The sequence below is a fragment of the Phoca vitulina genome, unplaced genomic scaffold (assembly GCF_004348235.1).
Source record: "Phoca vitulina isolate PV1807 unplaced genomic scaffold, GSC_HSeal_1.0 scaffold16, whole genome shotgun sequence".
Classification (NCBI taxonomy): domain Eukaryota; kingdom Metazoa; phylum Chordata; class Mammalia; order Carnivora; family Phocidae; genus Phoca; species Phoca vitulina.
In genome coordinates this window covers 28,278,423-28,298,491 of record NW_022589719.1, presented here as the reverse complement: position 1 = coordinate 28,298,491, position 20,069 = coordinate 28,278,423, and the positions used below count along the sequence as shown (strand labels likewise).

General features: G+C 54.9%; 1 protein-coding gene across 1 annotated transcript in view; it reads right to left on the bottom strand.

Annotated features, from left to right (window-relative positions):
* Nucleotides 1-1,087: 1,087 nt before the first annotated feature.
* Nucleotides 1,088-20,069, bottom strand: part of CD6 (CD6 molecule) — a 41,027-nt gene continuing 22,045 nt past the window's right edge. The window contains exons 2-13 of the mRNA XM_032414727.1: nt 13,148-13,216; nt 11,846-12,196; nt 10,776-11,087; nt 9,707-10,009; nt 8,283-8,348; nt 6,013-6,153; nt 5,577-5,672; nt 4,402-4,524; nt 2,617-2,688; nt 2,087-2,341; nt 1,684-1,788; nt 1,088-1,152 (exon numbers count right to left, since the gene is read on the bottom strand). Of these exons, the coding sequence (XP_032270618.1) occupies nt 1,088-1,152; nt 1,684-1,788; nt 2,087-2,341; nt 2,617-2,688; nt 4,402-4,524; nt 5,577-5,672; nt 6,013-6,153; nt 8,283-8,348; nt 9,707-10,009; nt 10,776-11,087; nt 11,846-12,196; nt 13,148-13,216 (1,958 nt within the window). The remainder of the gene's footprint in view (nt 1,153-1,683; nt 1,789-2,086; nt 2,342-2,616; nt 2,689-4,401; nt 4,525-5,576; nt 5,673-6,012; nt 6,154-8,282; nt 8,349-9,706; nt 10,010-10,775; nt 11,088-11,845; nt 12,197-13,147; nt 13,217-20,069) is intronic.

Below are 20,069 nucleotides of genomic sequence, written 5' to 3'. Positions count from 1 at the left end.
ACACACACACACACACACACACACACACACACACACACACACACACACAGAGGCTGGGCACTGTAAAAGCTCAAGGACTTGTCACTCTACGCCCTGATTTTATTCAGCAATTACTTTAATCTCAGGACACTCAGACCAGGACACTAGTAGCTGGCTCCGAGCCCTCGGCCTCTCTCTGGAGGCCACCTGGACGTGTCCGTGGCTCCGGGTGACACGCCGCATATTCATGTGCTCCTCAGGGAAGCTCCCAGCAATCCAAGCAGACAGATGGGCACGCAGGGCTTAGTGCAGCCTCTGGGCCCCTCCCGGCAGACATCTCTGTGCACACGTCTGCTCCCACGGGGCCTGGGGCCCGACTCTGAGTCTTTGGGGGAGCTGGGCTAGGGCCATCTTTGTAAGCCGTAGGAAGCTCAGAATAAGGATCTTCTGTCCAGGGACAGTCCCTGCAGAACAAGGCTGTGCCCTGGTGGGCTCCAGGGTCTCTAGAGGCAGGGCTGGCCGAGGCCCCAGCCCCTCGGTCGTGGGGGAGGGGCAGTCATCCTGCTTGCTGTCAGCTGGCTGTTCCTAGGAAGGCTGGACTCTGTGCCCGGGTGCTCGCCAACCTGGGTCAGTGGGTGTGTCACCCCCAGCCCCAGAATCCACCTGTCAAAGCCACAGCAGCTCAGCAGCCCCTACACGTGGGCAGCACTTTCTGCTCTCTCAGTACCTCCGGGCCCTGAGCTGAGACTCAAGGAACCAAAGCACAGAAGGGGCCTGAGGAGGCATTCCGTTCAACCCCTCCTTGCAGCCTGCTGAAACGTGGCCCAGGCTGCTTGCCCATCCCTGAGCCCGAGAGCTCACTACCTCTCGGAGGCAGGGCCCTCCACCTTGGGGCTGTTTGGGGCTGAGGGAGGGCTGTGCCAGTAGGTTCTCTTTGAAGGATGGAGACTGAGCAGTGAGTGCAGGGCGAGGGCTTTCCCCGCATCTCTCCAGGGAAGGCCTGTCAGCCACCTGGGGGAGGATGTGGGAGGGCGGGGTGGGAGAGCAGTGGGCAGGGAGAGCAGGAGACCAGCAGAAGGGAGCCGCCTGGGGCCTCGCTGGGCCCAGCCTAGGCTGCTCCGATGTCATCATAGTCCTCGCTGTCAAGGGAATCAGGCTGCCGGGTGGGGGACCCTGTGTGGCGGGAGGCTCGGGTCAGCGGGAGGCTGGTCACCGCCCCTCCTGCCCCATGGGACACACCTCTCCCCTGTGATGCTGTGTGGGGTGCAGTGACCAGACTCCCTTCACGTCGTCTTGTTCACCACCATCGCCCTTGCTAGAATGTCAGCCCAGAAGTCAGAGACTCATCTGTGCGGTTTAGGGCTGTAGTCTCCATGCTTGCACAGGAAATGATGGGCGACTTGACTGCTGGCACCCCCCCTGCTACCACAGTCTCCCCCAAGGGGACATCGGCTACCTCTGCTTGAATGCCTCCACTAATGGGGAGCTCACTCCCTCTCAAGGCATTCTTTGGAACTTTCTCTGTCTCATCCGCATCCATTTTTCCCACCTCCTCATATTCTTGTTTGTTTAAAAAAATCCCTTTCCTTCTCTTCTTTTCCTCTTGGGCTAATGAATCCAATGGATCCAGAGTTCCCCCACTCATCCACCCCCTGCATCCTGTCCTTCCCCCCCTTCCAGGACCACCTCCCCTGCCACTGGCACCTGGACACTCAAACTGCTCCGTCGAGGGGGGCTGGGGCGGCGGCTGGAAGTTCTGGTACCACTCCCCGGATGAGGTGCTAGAGCTGTCATCGGCCGAGGGCCCTGCTGGAAACACCCAAAGCCAGTCACTCTGCCTGGAGACAGCCAGCTCGAGAGATGTCAGAGCTGGGAGGCCCTCATGACTCACGAGAGTCAAGTTCCTGGCTTGACCATGAATGAGGAAATGAAGGCCCAGAGAGGGGTGGAGACTTGTCCCAGGTCACACAGCAAGTGGCCACAGAGCTGGGGCTAGTATCCCCAACTCAGCTTGGCTCAGGGCTTCCGGCTTTATGCTTCCCCCAGCCAGGTCGGCTGTAGGATGGGAGTCTGGGGCACACACGGAATCCTCCTGGGCCCCGCTTACCTGAAAAAGTACCTTGGGAGCCAGCCAGCTCCAAGTTCGGGGGCTGCTCCAAGAGGGGGCTCCTCTCTGTAGAAAACACCTGAGGGGTCCATGGAGGTAGCTTGCTTCTGGGGCTATTGCAGTAATCTTCCCCAGAGGAGGTGCTGGACCCACTGTTGTTCCTGGGGTGGTTCTGAGAGCCCAGGGAGGGGGCGTCCGCCGTGTAGTGCCCAGCGCTGACAGGTGGGATCTGGGAAGCATGCGTCTCTTCAAGTCCTGGCCCAGGAAAGGGGGTACAGTGAGGAAAAAAGCAGCAATGCACCAAGAGGGCTTTAAATGAGACTCAAGAAAGAACTAACTGCCAAGAGGAACTGTTCAAATCAGGAAGGACCTGTTGAGGGGGGTTGCTGCCCGCATTTCTCAGGGTGGGCTGAGTTGCTAAGTCTGGAGTCAGGGCTGATATCGTTATCACTGCCACCATGTGCCTCCCCAGCCTGACTCACCTTCTTCCAGGGGGAGCATCTGGAGCCTGTTCTGCTGGACCTCCTCACCTTCCTCCAGGGGGGGCATCTGGAACCTGTTCTGCTGGGCCTCCTCATCCGTGACGCGGTGCCGCTGAGAATCTATAAGCAGAGCGGTGGTGAGGATGGGTGCAGGTCCACCTCCTCGTCCCGGGAGCCCAGAGGAAGGGCCGCTGTGCCTTGGGACTTGGGAGGGTGCCCTGAGGCTGAACAGTGTGGGAGAACCACCCCAGGCGTACAGAGAGGCTTAGCATTTCCCATCAGATCCCAGGTGCTTGTCCTAGTCCAGCCAGACCCTGAGCCTCACTCTCTAACCAGTATGGGATCAGGCTGCTTCTGGCCAGAAGCCCTAGTGCCTTGCACCTCGCTGCTCCCCAGCCGCCCCTCCTTCTGCTTAAGGAAATGGGGCAGGTCCTGGGCTCTCTCCTTGCGCCCTGGAGGTTCTGGGGGATGGTGCCCCGTCTAGAAACCTTCTCAGAGAGGAAGCTGGAAGGTCTGGAATCCTTGCCTCGCAGGCTCTGGGGCACCTTCACTTTGGAACTGGAGAGATGACGTGGATTTGTTGAGTCTTAAGGACTTGAGTGTCTGGGATCGTGGAGTCTGCTCTCTCGAACCTGGTACCACTGAATCTGAGTCACAAAATGTCTTAGGGTTTTGGACTCTCAGTCCTGCCTCTTACTGGCCTGGATGCAGAACCTCAGGTTCTAGGGATGCCCCATCCCGGTGGCTCCCAAAGGCTGGTGTGTGGCATGGCAGAAGTGGAATCACCCGTCTCCCACCCCAGAGGCCTTGGTTCAGCAGGTGGGCACAGACGCCTAGCTGTCCCCCATATCCATTCTCCCCTCCTGGAGTAGGAGACCCTCTGGCCTTTATCTGGACACACAGCTGCTCAGGACAGAGGCTTCGTCTGCTGGCCTCTCTTGCAGCTGATGGGCTTAAGTTCTGGCTGGTGTGTGTGTGTGTGTGTGTGTGTGTGTGTGTGTGTGTGTGTGTGGCTGTGAGCGGGAGTGATGTGGGCGTCTCCGGCATCCTGCCTTTCAGGGTACCGCCTGCCCCACCTTCCCTTCCCCTCCTGCTGCCCAGGATGTGGGCATGGTAGTGAGCCAGGCTGGACCACGTGGACGAGGGCAACATCTTAGGGACTGCACAGCAGCAAGAAAGCAGCGTCTTGGGCCCCTGCCAACAACTTAGGACACCGTCATTTGGGGGCCTCAGTCACACACAGTCAAACGCTCATCCTAACTTACCTGGTGGGTCCTGGGGGGAGCTGGGGAGTGTTTGACAAGCTCCTAAGGGAGTCCACAATAGGTGTGGGATTCTCTGGCCTAACCTCCAGTCTTGTGTGGGCCTTGCCTTAAGCACTGTCGTCCCCCCTCCTATCCCCAGCAGGCAGGGAGGGGAGCTGGAAAAGCCGGCTAAGAGGTTCAAGCTGGGCTCGCCATGAAGGGAGAGGAAGGGGTGAGGTGGACGGGCAGGATGGGACACAGAGGGGGTGTGAGCGTGTGAGAAGCCATCCGAGCGTGTCTCTTGCCCGGACTTCCTTGTCTAACACACACACCTTTAGGTGAAGGTCGAGGGGCGGGTCTTAAGACCCCACGCGGCCAGAGACAAAGGTGGGAAAGAAGGAGGCTGGAGACATGGAGTTGTCTCTAGGGTCACAAAGCACTTTGAAAGCTTCAGGGCAGGACCATTTCCAGTCAGTCCAGTGGGTGTGCGGGGGTGATCAGGTGGAACCCACTGAAGCTCCCCAGCCACCGGGCCCTCTCCCTGGTTGGGTCAGGTGGGCCCCCGGGGAGCCCAGGCCCAGGCACTCACTGTAGAAGGTGGTCAGGGCCACGGGAGGCTGGGCGCTGAAGTCATAGTGCTCATAGTCTGAGTCCGAGCTGGAGTCCGAGTCCTTGGGGAGTGGGGCCTGGACCTGGATGGGCAGCTTGGGAACTGGGGAGAGAGCAGAGTTGGGCGTGGCCAGGTGGTGGGCAGAAAGGGAGCAGAGAGTGTGGAGGGTGGGGGCCAGAGACAGAGGGGCAGGGAGAGGACCAGGTAGCCCGTCTTGTACAAGACCATCCAGCCCGGGTTTTCCAAGCTCCCCCCACCCATTTCAAACATGGGGACCTAATAACATTTGTTTATTTCACAAACACAGAGCAGTCACCGCATGCCCGGCGCTGTTCGGACATTTAAATAAACGATCTCATTGGGATTCTCGTAGCAACTCTGTGAGGTAGGTGCATCCGTGTCCCCATTTTACAGCCGAAGGAACTAAGGCACAGGGAGGTCCTCACCTTGCCCAGAGAAGCAGGCAGTGTGGCTCTTAACCCCTAGCCCGTAATAGTCAGTGAGCAAATGCCCGGAGCCTAACCTGTGGGCTAGGTTCTGTATTCATATTCCTCCCTTGAACCCATGGATTCTGTGCACCGGGAATATTTATATTACTTGGCTGAGATTTGTATTGATTTTCCTGTCATTGAATGCTTTCAAATAAGGGTGATTTAATACAGTCCCAATGCAATGTGATTAAGCTTGAGTTCCTTTACAAGACTTTCAAGGAGTATAAACCCATGTTGTAAAAGATGGATGACCGATTTCCATTTTTCTTTCATTCAGAAAATATTAAATAAAATTATGTTCCAGGAAAATCTTGATGGGGCTCTGCAGGAAGGCTGATGGAGCAGACCATTGGAAGAGGCCATATTACCCCAGACCTACCAACCAAGTAGCAGGGCAGAACTGTCCTCTGAGAAATGCGCTGAGCCTGTCTTATTCCAGAACTCCAAAGCCTAGCCTAGAATGACTACCCTGGAAGGTCATCTGCCCATCAGGGCCCAGATTGAGACATGACATGCTCAAGGTCCCACAGGCCCCAATGGACTCGCTGAGGTCTCCTTTCCAGTGGGGGCACTGCTTTGACCTAAGCAGTACTGACCCTCCAGAAAGGATACCCTTCCTGTCCTCCTCAGCCCTCCTCACCCCCAGGGTGGGTGACATCCTACCTTCTTTGGGAATGGTGATGGGAACATCTTGATAGCTATTGATCCTTTCTTGGGTGGTGGTGAGTGGGTGCTGGTTGTTCACCGTCACAGGGAGGGCTGAGGGAGGGGAGGCAGAGATTCTACAAGTCATTTTTTGCTCTCTCCCAGTCTACTTGGTCCTATTCTCATTGAAACACCTTCCTCCTCAAACACACATGCGCGTACACATATAGTCTGGTCGGTCCTTCCATACATGGACCACTTCTGCTGGGCATGCTGGGAAAATCCTTCCCATCGGGAGGTGCCCCCCAAGGCCAGGGCTGGGTGGCCACTGCTGGATCACTGCCACTCCTGCTGGAGTCCCGCAAGGCCCACATCCCCCTGAGAGGGTCATGCCTCAGGCCTGCTTCTTTCCCTCTCTGAGCCTTTCCTGTGGCTCCCAGAACTCTGTACCTACCGTATTTTCCTTTAACTTTCAAGAGGATGAAGGCTATGAAGATGAGTAAGCCAAGGAGGAGAATCCCCAGAATGATGCACAAGATGAGGAGCATTAGTTCCCGTGATTTCCAGTCCTCCGTTTTCATGGTCACAGAAGACTCTAGAAGCAAGAACCCCACATCAAGGAGAAAGAGGAATGGACATAGACTTCTCCTGGCCCTTCTTGCCTCTCCAGCCTCTCTGCACTCACCCTCTTCCCTTTTGGACCTATCCTCCTCCCCTCTTCTTCTTTTCGAATTTACCCATTTGCTTTTAGGTGCCTTGTATTTAGTAGGTGCTCAAGAAACCCATATTGAATGAATAACTGACTGAAGGAAACTTTCCCCTGGCCACCAGCCCACAGGGATCTCTCTCTCTGCTCAACAATTATTGAGCCCACTGTGTGCCCACTAAGCCCTAGGGATACAAATATGACATCAGCATCACAGGCCTTGAGGGCGCTGTCTCGTGGAGAGATCCATACGCTGGCTCGATCCAATATGGTGCCATGCTTGCTGGGATGGAGGTATGGGCAGGCATGAGGCCCTACAAGGGGCACCTAATTCTCTGGGGCGGAAGACCAAGGCTGGCTTCCCAGAGAAGGTGACTTGGAGCCACCTCTGGGGGTGAATGGGCCATCGGAAGAGCAAGATCTCCTTTCTGTGCCCTGGATGCATCCTTCCTACCAGACATGCATTCCCTGAGGGTAGGGGTGAGGGCCGTGATTTTGGACCTCCCAGCCCTGCAGCCCTGGTATGGCTTACCGTCTTCTCTCTCGGCCCCACCCCTGCTTAAAAGAACCCAAAACCTGGATAGAGGCTGAAGTGGGGCAGGTGCTGGGAGCCCTTGTCCGAGGGGAGACGGGAACCACCTCCTGCTCAGTGTATAAGGTCCGGGGTGCGTAGGCCACAGGGCTGGATGAAGGGTAGTGACAGCTTTACAGTGGGCGGAGGGATGTGACCATCCTGATCCCCTGGCTGCGGATAGTGTCTGCTCCCCACCCCCAGAGATGACTCCTTCCCTGTTCTCATTTTCTTCCTTCCCCTCCATCTGCAAAGGGGGTGACCTGGACCAGCCTGGGAATTGGGCTTAGCAGCAGGAAGTGGGTGCAAGAGTGAGGCTGGGCTGTGGGGGGTGTGGGGAGACCAGTGAATTCAGGCCCAAAGGGACAGGGGCTGAGGGCCGGGTTGTTGGGCCAAGGGCTAGAGTGTGGTCCTGGGAGGTGGGGTCCCGGCCCTGACCTCAGAGAGAGAGAGAGCGTGCGAGTGGGTGTCTGGGGTCCTGGCTGGAGCTCACCAGCATTTCATTCCCAGCCTTTCATTCCCTCTCCGTGCCCTCCATGCCCTCATCCACGGCCAGGTTCTCTGTCAGGACTTGGTGCCCCTCCACTCCATCCCCAAGCCCCTGCCCACCCTCCTCTGGTGGAAGCAGGGGACGGCCTAGAGCCCGTGAACCTGGACCAGCCCCTGTGGCTATCCTGGGGTTGCCAAGGGGCTCCACGCCTGGACTCAATAATCACAAGAATAACTAACACTCAGACACTGCTCACTGTGGACTCTGCCCTGTTCCAAGGGCTTTGGAAAAATTAACTCACTGGAGACTCACAGCAGCGCTAGGAGAAAGTTACCATGATTATCTCCCCCATTTTACAGCCAAGGGGTCTGAGGCTCAGAGAGGTTCAGACTCGCCCACCATTCACAGCTGGTGGGAGGCACAGCTGGGATCTGAGCCTCGGGAGTCTTCCTGGAGTCAGCCAAACGATCCATAGCTGGCAGGCAGACCAGCACTAAGGAGACCTCCCCCCATGGGGACGCCGGGAGGCTTACAGGGCCGGGAAAGAGTGTTGGTAGAGCTCTGGGACAGTGCCCAGGGTGTGAGAAACACACTGTCACCCTTGGCACATGTACCACCGGCCGGAGGCCTACCGGACCAGCGCGGGCTCTCTCTAGCTCTATCTTCCTGCCCGACAGGAGCTGATGGGAGAGTGGGCTCCTGTCCATGAAGTACTAGGATTCGGGGAGCTGGGGAGCTGACATGGCAGGGAGGGGAGGGGAGAGGAGCAAAAGCACCCCCAGAACAGAGCGGTGGGGCGGGGTGGGGGTGGAGGGAGAGGCAAGTGCATTGTCTGGAGGTGGGGGATGGGGGATGACCCATCGGGCCCCTCCCAGGTGCACACACGCGTTCTCGCAGGTATGCACCTGCGCACGTGCACCCACCTCTCTGAGAAACCGTGAAGCAAGTGACACTCACCTACGGTGACCGGCTGAACACTTGCAGGGACTTCAGGAGTGGAGAGATTGAGCAGACTCCGGGAGCCTGTCAGAAAACACCGTTCATGCCCTCAACACATTACTGAGCACCTACTGTGTGCCAGTCCTTGGGTTAGACACTGAACCAGACAGACAAGTCACCTGTAGTGAGGGGCGTGGTCCCAAGGGAAGTGGGGGCCGGGGCATATGGTTAAGGAAACCTGCCTTTTCCACCCCCCACAATAAGGAAGATCTCATGGATCTTCTTTGGTTAGAATAAGAAGCTAATAAAAAGAAGTATCTCTTCTTTCTGTAAAAATCTGCTACAGACCACAGATCCCTTTCTCTGTTAAGTCTTGGGTTCACTCTGGGCGCCTGGGTGGCTCAGTCGTTAAGCGTCTGCCTTCGGCCCAGGTCATGATCCCAGGGTCTTGGGATCGAGCCCCACACTGGGCTCCCTGCTCCGCGGGAAGCCTGCTTCTCCCTCTCCTACTCCCCCTGCTTGTGCTCTCTCTCTTTCTCTCTCTCTGTCAAATAAATAAATAAAATCTTAAAAAAAAAAAAAAGTCTTGGGTTCACTCTTCACATTGGCCTTGGGAGCTGGGAAGCTGACATGATGATCATTATCATAATCATTTGACAGGTAAGGGATGGAGCTTACAAAGCCCCTTGGTGGGTATTACCTGATTTCCCAGCTACCCTGTGAAGTGGTTAGGATCAGCATCCACATATTCGTGGAACTGAAGCCTCCCAGTGGGTGAGCCCCAGAGCTGGAGTTCATTGCCAGGTGCCTGAACTCCATAGGGATATTAATACCATGTTTCTTTGGGTCTAATGCTCTGGCTTTTTCACAATTTAACTCCTCTGAAATTGGGGTGATGGCATCAATTGCTACAATTGATGACATGTTGTGAGCTTATTTTGGCAGCAGTTTTGTCGTTTATGGGACATAAAATAATAATAGGGTGACATCTCGATGCCACCTGAGATTTGGTGAAATATGGCAGAATCCAATTCATAGCATGGACATGAGGCTTAGCTGAAAAAAAGAGGTATCAGGTGCTCCCCAGTGCCTGCCACATGATCGGGGCTCCAGACCCTGTCTCCCAATATTATTTCGCTATGACCACCTATGATCACCAGCCCTGGGATGGCAGCTGGTTTCATCTCCTGAGCCAATTCCAGTCAACAGGGATCCCTGCTTAGCATATAATAAGGCCTTAGTACATATGTGGGGGCTGAGTCGAGGCTCTATGGGCAAGAATGCCCTGATTAATTAGCCCTGGCTTCCGGACATGGTAAGTGACTCTAATGTCAGCAATTGTCATCCCTGACCTAGTCCAAGTTCTTAGGCTTCGGATTCAGGTGGAATTCCTGGTGCAAATCTGGGGGAGAGGGTGAGGTAGGGGTGGGGAGGAGGGATACCTGAGCAGAGGACTTGGGCTGCGCTCGACTGGCTGCAGAGGTTGGAGTTGTTGAACCGCCAGGCGCAGTCGGAGAGGGTGGGCTCCTTTCCTGTGCACGAGTAGTACATTCTGCCCGGCAGGGAGTGGGGCAGCCCGCCCGGTATTCTGACCATGGTCCCACAGCCCAAGGCCTGGCAGAGCACATGGGCCTCCGGTGCGTACCACTCACTGTTACACACTGTGCTCCAGACCCCACGGAAATGGACCTCCACCTGCCCCTCGCAGGGGTCACGGCCCCCAGTCAGGCGCCAGGACTGGTGCTCTGCAGGGGAGAGGTGGGGCGCGGGGGCAGAGTCAGATCAGGATCCTTTGGGCTGAAACCCCCACCAGACCAGACTCATGAATGCAAACACCCTACGGCCAATCGGTCTCCAGATCCTGTGCACTTTCCCTCCTATGTCTGCATCCCCCTCTCATCTGCTTCATCTGCTCCGGCTGGCACTGCATGCCTGCTACTCAAAGTGTGGTCCGCGGACCTGCAGCATCAGCTTAGCATGGAATCTTGTTAGAAATGCAGAATCTCAAGCTCTGCCCGGACCTACTGAATCAGAATCTATCTTTATCGAGACCCCCCCCACCCCTCCACCCACCCCCACCCCCCCCAGCCCCTCCCCCCCCCCCCCCCCGCCTCCCACCCGCCCCCGCCATTCCTGTGCACATTAAAGAGAAGCCCTGGCTGGACCAGAACTTCATGGCCTCCTCCAGACTGCTGACAGCCTCCTCAGGGGCCTCCCCGCCTCTGTCTCTCCTTGCTGCTCTGAACCAGGTGACCAACTCACACTGGGGAAGAGTCTCCCCTCTAATGTGGTTTCCTCCAGGAGGTGGGCAGGCTTGTCCTTCCTCCTCTGGATTGCCCGCTACCACTAAACTCCTTTCCTAGGGCATTTATCACTCTCTCCCCCAGATGGCGCTTGCCTGGGTCTTACCTTCCCTGGTGGACTTGACCTCGCACCAGCCGGGGCCATCCCTCCCCGCACCCGGCCACAGTAAGGACTGGTGGCTGACCGGTTCCACCACCGCCTGCTGACCTGAGCACACCACGCCGGCGTCCTCCTTGTGGCCGCAGTACCCGTCTCCTGGCAGCCCCGGGCAGTCCCACAGGTAGGTCTCGTCCCCTGAGCAGTTCACCTGGTCCCGGTGGATGGGTCCTTGGCCAGGGGCGAAGTGCAAGCCGGGCAGGGCCTGAACCGCCCAGCCGCAGTTCAGTTGCCGGCACACCACGTGCGAATCCTCCAGGTCCCACGTGTCGTCGCACACCGAACCCCACCGGCCGTGCTCTAGCATCTCCACGCGGCCTGCGCACCGACTGCTGCTGCCCACCAACCGCACGGCGCGGTTCTCTGGGGAAGGAGGGGAAAGCGTTGGTGGGTGCTCAAGGAAGGCAGGGCTGGGAGGGTGGTGGGGGCTCCGGATCCAATGAGAGGAGCTGGTAATTCGGTGGGCAGGATTGGGGAACCCTGTTAGGACTGGGGCCCTAGTGAGCAGATGTGGGGGACTCATCAGGACTAGGGACCTGAAGGCGGGGCGGGATACCTGGGGGGGGAAGGGCGGGCTATGGAGCCGGTGGGAGGGGCTAGTAACCTGGTGGGCGGGCCAGGGGAAGCCTCAGGGCTGGGAGGGGGGGGAGAGGGGCAGACTGGTGGGTGGGGCTAGAGATCTGGTGGGCGGGGCCTGAAGAGCAGGTGGGGGTTGGAAAGTGACAATGCTAAGGGACACTGGGGAACCTGGCATATTTATGTACATGGGGGGGGGTAGGGGCAGAGATAGAGGTCTTAAGCGAGAGAAGGCACGGGACCCGTAAGTAAAGGCTGGAGACCCAGTTAGGATTGGGGACCCAAGTGGTCAAACTGGAGATCTAGTAGGGGGAGAGGTGTGGGGGCCAGAACAGAGGACGTGCTCAGAGCTGGAAATGAGGCAGTGCTGCAGTCCTCCAACGTGGGAACCAGCTGTGTTTGCGATGGGGGTGGGGTGGAGGGCGGGGGGAAGTCTGGAGGGTAAGGCTTGGGTCCGGTGGCGAGGACTGGGGACAGGAGTGAGGGGCAATGGCTGAAAGCCTGAGGTTAGGGCAGGCAGGGCGCAGGGGGTGGTCTGCTCGTACCTGCACAGGTGACCTTGGCCGGCCTCCCGTTGGTGTCGCACGCGTGCTCCACCACTTTGCAGAGCTGCCACTCGGCACTTCTGCACAGGACGGCGGGCGCCAGGGCCAGCGTGGCGTTGGTGGCCTCGCTGGTGTTCCCGGCGCCGGGCCCAGGCGTCAGCTCCAGGGACGGCAAGGTGAGCTGGGTGGCTTCCCAGGTCCCGCCGCAGCCCAGCGCACCACACACGGCCTCGGAGGCCAGGCTGTCCCAGAGCGCCCCACAGGCCGGCTCCCAGGACAGCCCGAGCCAGACCTCCACCGCCCCATTGCAGCGGCTGCTCCCGTTCACCAGACGGACCCCCAGCCGCTGTCCTGGAAGAGCCAGATGCCCGCTGAGGCCTCCACCCACCAGGGCGGCAGGTCTCAGGGATGGGGGTGGGGATGAGGGCTGCCAGGGGCTCCACCGGGTTATCTTGGACAATATCCCACTGGGCCCTGGGCCTCAGCCTTCCAATCTGCAAAATGGGGCTGGGCTGGTTCATCCCCGAGGCCCCTTTGAGGCCTGACTCTCCCTAGCGTCCAGAGAAGGGGGCTGAGGGTGACTGTAGAGGTTAGGGTGACTTCATTAGGTGTGGGGTGACAGAGAACCAGGGGTCCAGTCCCCACAAACCTCCCTCTCTTGCCCTATCTCCAGGGTACCCTTGCATGAAAGAACGGCAGAGTTCTGGGTTCGGGGGCCCTCCTTGGTACTGGGGTGCCACGCTTCCCCCTCCTAGGCCCCTCTGCTGTTCTGGAGGGTGCCACCATGACCTTGAAGCCCTGGGGGATGGATACAGGGTTGGTGATGGGGTTGAAGCCAGGCTGCTTGGGACGGTGGTTCTCCCTTCCCCAGACACCCTCCTTGGGGAGCCACCTGCCCATTTTTGCCTGGGACCGCACCCCCAGGGTGACACACAGCTTTGCACAGAGGAGCTGCTTAATAAATCCCTGTTGAGTTAATCAAGAACCCACTTGATGGAACCCCACCACCCCCACGAAGAGTCCTTTAGTTCGTTCCCAACAAATCCCATTAAAATGCTCACTGAACATTTTGCCCACACGTACGTGACATTTGATCAGTGGCCTTTCGAAGATGGTAGTTCTAAGCTCTCAGAGTGGATGGAATGGTGGCCCTTCGGGCATTGAGCCAGGAAGAAGTGTTGTCTGAAGTTAGGGAGCCTCTCTGACACCCTAAAAGTCCGTTTTCCTTCCCCATCACCTGGGACACCGCCTACCTGGTGTCAGAAAGCAGGCTGTGGGCCCCCAGAGGGATTCTTTCCTCACCTGGCTCCAAGGGCTGGCTCTCTGCACTGCTGGTGTTGGGCTGGTCAGATGGAGTTAGAGCTGGGTGACCTGGAATCAACCAGCAGCAGCCGGTGGGTGAGCGAGCTCAGAGGTAGAGGCCCAGAGGTGCCTTGAAAGTCAGGGACCACTTTCTGGAGCTGGGGCTACATGGGGACTTTGAAACACCACGGTCCTGGGCCTTGGGCAGAGTTGCCTCATTGAGGGTAGGGAAATTCTCAAGCTCTGTTGCTGCAACATCTGCTTCGTCTTTGAATTGTAGAAACGCACTCAGAAATCAGAGTAGAGCAGGGAGGAACAACTGTGGGCTTTGGGGCCAGACCTACTACTGGCTCAGTGACTGTGGATGAGTTACCAGCCTCTCTTGGCCAGAGTCCCAATTTATTGGCCACAGCACCTAGGGGTTGTGTTGTGCTAAGAGGAGTCAATGTCTGTACCATACTTGACATACAGAAAAAGCTCAAAAATGGGCTTTTTGTTATTGTTAGGAAAAACATTTTCGTTTGGAAAATCTGTTTGAGAAATTCATACCGGAGGCGCCTGGGTGGCTCAGATGATTAAGCGTCTGCCTTCGGTTCGGGTCATGATCCCAGGGTCCTGGGATCGAGCCCCGCATTGGGCTCTCTGCTCCGCGGGGAGCCTGCTTCTCCCTCACACTCTCCCTCTGTGCTTTCTCTCTCAAATAAATAAATAAAATCTTAAAAGAAACAAAAAAAGAAATTCATACCAGACTTTAGGGCGATTGGTGCATCGTGGGGTGGGACCATCCAACTGTAAAGCGCTTTCAGATACTGAAAAACTCCCATTTGCCGAGGGCTGGACATAGGTCAGCACTTATTATTCACATGCATTATTCCTTTTCCCTTCAACCACGCCGGGAGGTAGATACGAACATTCACTTTTTACAAACTTGGAAAGCGGGGCCCAAAGATAGAAATCCATCTCCTGTGCCAGGTGATGCCCCTTCATCCCTCCAGACCCTCTGTCTGCTCGGCCCTGATGGGCTGATTTGTTTGGACTAAATCAGCAACTTCCTGGGGCCTTCAGCTTCTGCCTGGCTCAGCCAATAGGGAGCCACAGCAGACATAGGAGGGAGGGAGGAGAGTGGAGAGGTGGTGCTTATTCTCCTTTTCTGTGAGCTCCCCCACCTGAAGGTGATCCCTCCTCTCCTTGACTCTCTCCTCTGGTCTCACTGACCACTCCCTGCCCTTGCCTCCTTGGGCCCCGGGGTGGCAACAGCTCCTCGGCTTCCAGGTCTTGCTTACCTTGCCCTTTGTAAATAAGCCCCTTCAACCGCTCCTGTTTTGATAGTGCCACCCATTTCCTGTTGGGTCCCTGACTGACCCATGGCCCGAGGCCACCCAGCTCAGCAAGAAGCAGGACCTGGATTTGAACGGTCTGCGCGGAATCAGCTCCTTGCCGGGCGGGAATATTCCTGCTGGCAGAAGCACAAAGGGAGGGCTGAGGCGGAGACCGTGGTGCTCCCAGAGGAGCTCCGCTGCACTCAGGGTCTCATACTTAGGCTGGGCCATTGCTGTCTGGAAGAAGGACGTGTGCTCGCTGACGGGCCGGCATAGATAAGAGGCAGTGAGCGTCCTCCATCTCTTTTTTCGCTGTGGTGCCGGGATTTGAGGCCCTGATGCAACTGCAAGATGGAGGCGGATGCTGACCCCGCTAGAATTTTGTGTAAGAAGTGAACCCGTATTCTGGTTCAGATCCAGGTGCCCTCTCCCAAAATAAAACAAACCAAAAAAACCCCCACAAAACCAAAAAAAAAAAAAAAAAAACCCAAAAGCCCCCAAACCAGAAAGTGAACCTTTATTGGGTTAAACCATGAAGATTTCAGCCTGCGCTTGTTCCCGGAGCCCAGCCTGGCCTGGCCTGACTGCTAGGAGCTATAGACTCACACGCTGCTGCATGGTCTCAGCCTCCCCTGAGCAGGTACTGTGGACTCACACCCAGATGAGCACGCGCGCACGCGCACGCCCCCCCTCATGCCTGCAGACACGGCTCTCCTACAAGCATCCATCTGGGCCACTCCATCACTCAGACAGAAAGTCATCAGGCCTAGAATTGCCTGTCCTCACCAACTCCCTGGTTGGCTGCCCAGCCTGACCCCCCGGCGGGGACTGAGAATTCAGAGCACAGACTCCATGGCTAATGTCATATTCAGAACGAGAATTCAGAGGCCCACAAAGTAGGGTGGCAGAATCCTGGTTCCCACAGCAACGGCCCCAGTGTCCCAGGGTAGTTTTCAGTGCGTGGGCTGGAGCACGGGGGAGCCCGGGGTGCTGGCCGCAGTATGTGTGTGTGTTTGTGGTGGGCGTGTGAGCGTGTGGCCGTGACCATTGGTGTGTGAGTGTCTTTGTGTGTATTCGTTTGTGCAACCATGTGTGTGTATGTGGAGGGCTCTCCGGGTCTGGGAAACCACTTTCTCATGTGTGAAAGAACACATGCTTTCTGCTAGACCAGAAAACCTTGGAGAACAGGGCCCAAGGCTGAACCAGCCCTGTGTCCCCCAGGGTGCCCACCTCAGTGGTTATTGACTGACTGACTGATGGAAGAGGGAGCAGGAACGGCCGGCTACAAACCCAGCTCTCACCAACGCAGTTTGTTCACACTCAAGTGTTTGTTTTCTGGCTCACAGGCATTTTCGTGTCCCCTATCCCAAGAAGGGATCCTGGCTATTGTTCTCTGTGACCTGTGCCTATCGGAACAAAAGCAGAATGTACCTCCCCCCCTCCTTCCATCCGGGCCTCTGTTCACCGAGGGCCCAAGTAGGATGGGTGCTTCCCCAGCAGTGTTACTGCCTTTGCCTGCTCCCATGCTTCACAATTTTCTTTGATTTTCTTTATTGATTCACATTTTGCTGCAGTAAAATTATTTGAAAAGGAACCTTTACCTTTTCCTGGGGATTTGCTTTACAGCATTAAGATATGAGAATATCTTAGAACCAATTGCAGGCGCGCCTGGGTGGCTCAGTCGGTTAAGTGTCGAACGCTTGATTTCGGCTCAGGTCATGATCTCAGGGTCGTGAGATCGAGCCCCATGTCGGGCTCCGCGCTCAGCCCAGAGTCTACTTGAGATTTTCTCTCCTCCCTCTGCCCCTCCCTGCCAAATAAATAAAATCTTTTTTTAAAAAAGTGTTCATTGCAGTTTCTTGGATAATTAAGCACTGGAAACAGAGTGAGTGCTCATTCATTGGGGAAAATGAATGAATTATGGTCCATTTACAGCATGTCATCTTATGCAGCCTTTATAAAGAGTGAACTGGACTCACACCAATTGGAAGGATTTCCATGCTGTGTTGAGGAACGGAGCAAGATACAGGGAAGAAAATGTAATATGCTACAACTTTTGTAAAGCATTGGCCAAAAAACCCAACCGAGCCACCAGGCGCCCCTAAATATTTTTCTTACCACGTGGCTCAGTGTTATTCAATACTAAGTTCATCTACTAAGTTTAGTTATCCTGTGTGCCCCAGAAAATCATCTTGAGTTGTGCCCCCCATTCTGCAAAGGATAAGGGATGGAGGAGAGGGTGTCTGAGTGGGAAAAGAAAAAGCTTTCCTCCAGCCCAGGGAGACAGCAGCTTTTCAGGCTAGCCCCAAGCAGAACGGGACAGGACCTCGGACAGGGTAGCCTAGACAAGATGCCAAGGGGACATGAAACGAAGGTGACTGAGGACAGGAAAAATGAAGTCACCTTGCCTGGAGCCTGAGAAAATGGGACACTCATCCTCTTGTGTCACCCAGGCCCGTGGGATTCCTGGAAGCTTCGAGAGCTGGGGGACATGGCAAGGGAGGAGGTATCAACACCGAAGGAGAGGCCGAGGCCCCCGCTGGCTGGCCCAGTGTCAGAGCAAGCCTGGCGGGGAAGCTGTCAGGTCCCGTCAGAGGCTCAGCAGAACACCGTCCTGGGCACCCGTACGCCGCACCCAGCACAGCCATCCAGGCCTGAGAGAAGCACCTGCTGCCCCCGGCTCCAACAGACGTGCTCAGGATGCATAGGCATGTAGTAAATGCTTGCCGAGTGGCTGATGGGGGAGAGATGCTGCTGGGGTGCGGTTGGGGGGCAAGGCAGGGTGGACAGGGCAGACTTCCAGCCATGTGGAGGGAGGACCCCACAGAGAGAACCAGCGTGCACACTGTTTTCTTTTTAACATCCGTGTGAAGTGTCGCGAGCCCATATGTCAATAGCCTTAAGAACAGCAACAACAACAAACAAAGTCCGTCTGATCCAATATTTTCACTTCTGGGAACCTATCCTACAGAAATAACCTGGACTACCCCATAGAGATTAGAGTCCACGTGTCAGAACTGGAACATTCCTTTCTCCAGCTGGGCCCCTTTTGAACTGTGTGACTCAGGCAGATCATTTAACTTCTCCTAGCCTCGGGCACTTGCTCGGCAAACTGGGAACAATAGGAACCCTGTTGCAGCTCATCATGAGCACAAAATGAGAGGACTCTTCTTGCAGCCAGAACTTAGAGTCGCTGCATGGTAGATGGTCTTCCCTATGTCATTTCTCATAGTAAAAACATGAAACGCCCCCCAAGCTTCAGACAATGGAATTGTCTAAAAGCAAGTGGGGGATTGGTTAGGAAGATCCACATTAAAAATGTTTGCAAAAAATATTCACAAAGAGGGGCACCTGGGTGGCTCAATCAGTTAAGCGTCTGCCTTCGGCTCAGGTCATGATCCCAGGGACCTGGGATGGAGCCCTGCATCAGGCTCCCTGTTCAGCGGGAGCCTGCTTCTCCCTCTCCCTCTGCCCCTCCCCTGATTGTGCACTCTGTCTCTGACAAATAAATAAAATCTTTAAAAAATATATTCACAAAGAGTTTTTAATGATGTGGGGAAAGCTATAGATATGGTTGTGCTCTCCCCTCCAGCCCCCGCCCCCGCGCAGTCTGGTTTCAAGCTTCTGAAGGTCTCCCAGGACCCAGAAGGAGCCCAAGTTCAGTCCCCCATTCTGTCCTCTCCTCGAACCCTGGGACCTTTTTCCTCTGTGGCCCTGGCCACATACAATTACTGTGCTTTCGGTGATGAGCTGTTGACTCCCATCAGTCCCGCTGGATTCTCAGGGTCATAGGGACAGGGACTGTTTCTATTTTGTTCACTCCCATATCCCTGGAACCTGGCACAGTGCCTTGCCCAGAAGAGATGCTAAAAGGATATAAATAAATGAAATTCGATCCCTACTACAGAAAAAAAAAGCATAGGAAAAATATAAACACTAGCAAGAAATATACCCATACAGTGAATTTTGTTTTCTCTCTCCTTTTGTTGCTCTAAATTTGTTTTTTTTTAAAGATTTTATTTATTTATTTGACAGAGAGAGAGATAGCGAGAGCAGGAACACAAGCAGGGGGAGCGGGAGAGGGAGAAGCAGGCTTCCTGCCGAGCAGGGAGCCCGATGTGGGGCTCGATCCCAGGACCCTGGGATCATGACCTGAGCTGAAGGCAGATGCTTAACGACTGTTGTTGCTCTAAATTTTTAACATCTTCTACAACAAAATAAAAATCAAAGGTCTCCAAGGAAACAAACAAGCCTTTTTTTCCTGGGGGAACACGTGGCTAGCTCGCAGCATTAACAATGAGTTTTAAGCCAACTGTCCACACATTCTGTTCTCCCGAGCCTGTGGAGAGGGCCTGGCACGATGTGGCCATGTCAGCCAGAACCATCCTTGCTCCTGGGGGTGAAATGAAGAGCCCGTGTGCTCAGTGGGCCAAGGTGTTTCCTCTCCTGTAAATGTCAACATCCCTGGGGGCAGAGTGGAGGGGTCACTGGGCTGAGTGTTAAGGAAGCGAGTCCGGCTGATTTCTACCATTAGCTTTCTGTGTGATCCTGGTTGGGTCTTTTATACTCCCCGGACCTGTTTTCTCACTTGCAAGACAACAGGTTGATAGCTTTCTGGTCTCTTCTAATCCTTCCATCCTTCTGTTATAATTAGATAAAATATATAATGAAAGACAACATCTATTGAACAATCACTGTATGCCCCGTAGAAGATAACATTGTGCTTTATCCACTTGTAGTAGCTATTTGAATCCTCACAAGTACCCAGTGAGGTGGGTCCTCTTAGCATCCTTGTGTCGTCGCAGAGAAAACTGCAACATAGAGAGGTTAAGTAAGTCACCCAGGGTCACCCATCTGGTCAGTATTAGAAGCAAGACGAGAACCTGGGCAGTCTGGCTCTAGAAGCCACTCTTTTAAACCACTACATTGTACAACTTCCAACATCCTATCAAGACAGTTGGGAAATCTGTCCCATACTCTCAGTCTATCGTTTCAGGGCTAGGTTCATCATTTGCAAAGAGTTTTATGTATAAATGCAGCAGAGGAGTAGAAATCTGGACATGTTAGAGATCATTTTGTCCGAAATGGAGAATTGTGTAGTGCTGTGCTGTCCAATGTGGTTAAAATTTTCATTTTATTCAGTTCAATTTACTTAAATTTAATTTTAAAAACTGATATTCAATCCAGTCATGGGAAAAATTCAAAGAAATGTTCGAGCAACATAGACCTGCAAAGCTACCTTTTCCTTAGTAAATTTTATGAAATCTAAATACAGATTAAGTCCTGCTGATGAAACTTTAATGTCTGGATTGAGGTGGGCTTTAAGCGCCAAGCACAAACCGTATTTCAAAGACTTGGTAAGAAAAAAAAGCAACACAAAGAATGGAAAATAATACATTGTTAACTTTCTATACTGACAGCATGTTGAAATGATATTTTGGACATCTGGGTTAAATAAAATATATCATTATGTTAACTTCATCTGTTTGTTTTTACTTTTTAAAATGTGGCTCCTGGAAAATTTAAAATGACAAGTGTGGCTCTCATCATATTTGTATCAGACAGCGTGGTGTGGGGGAGAACATGGGCCTCGCACCCACAGA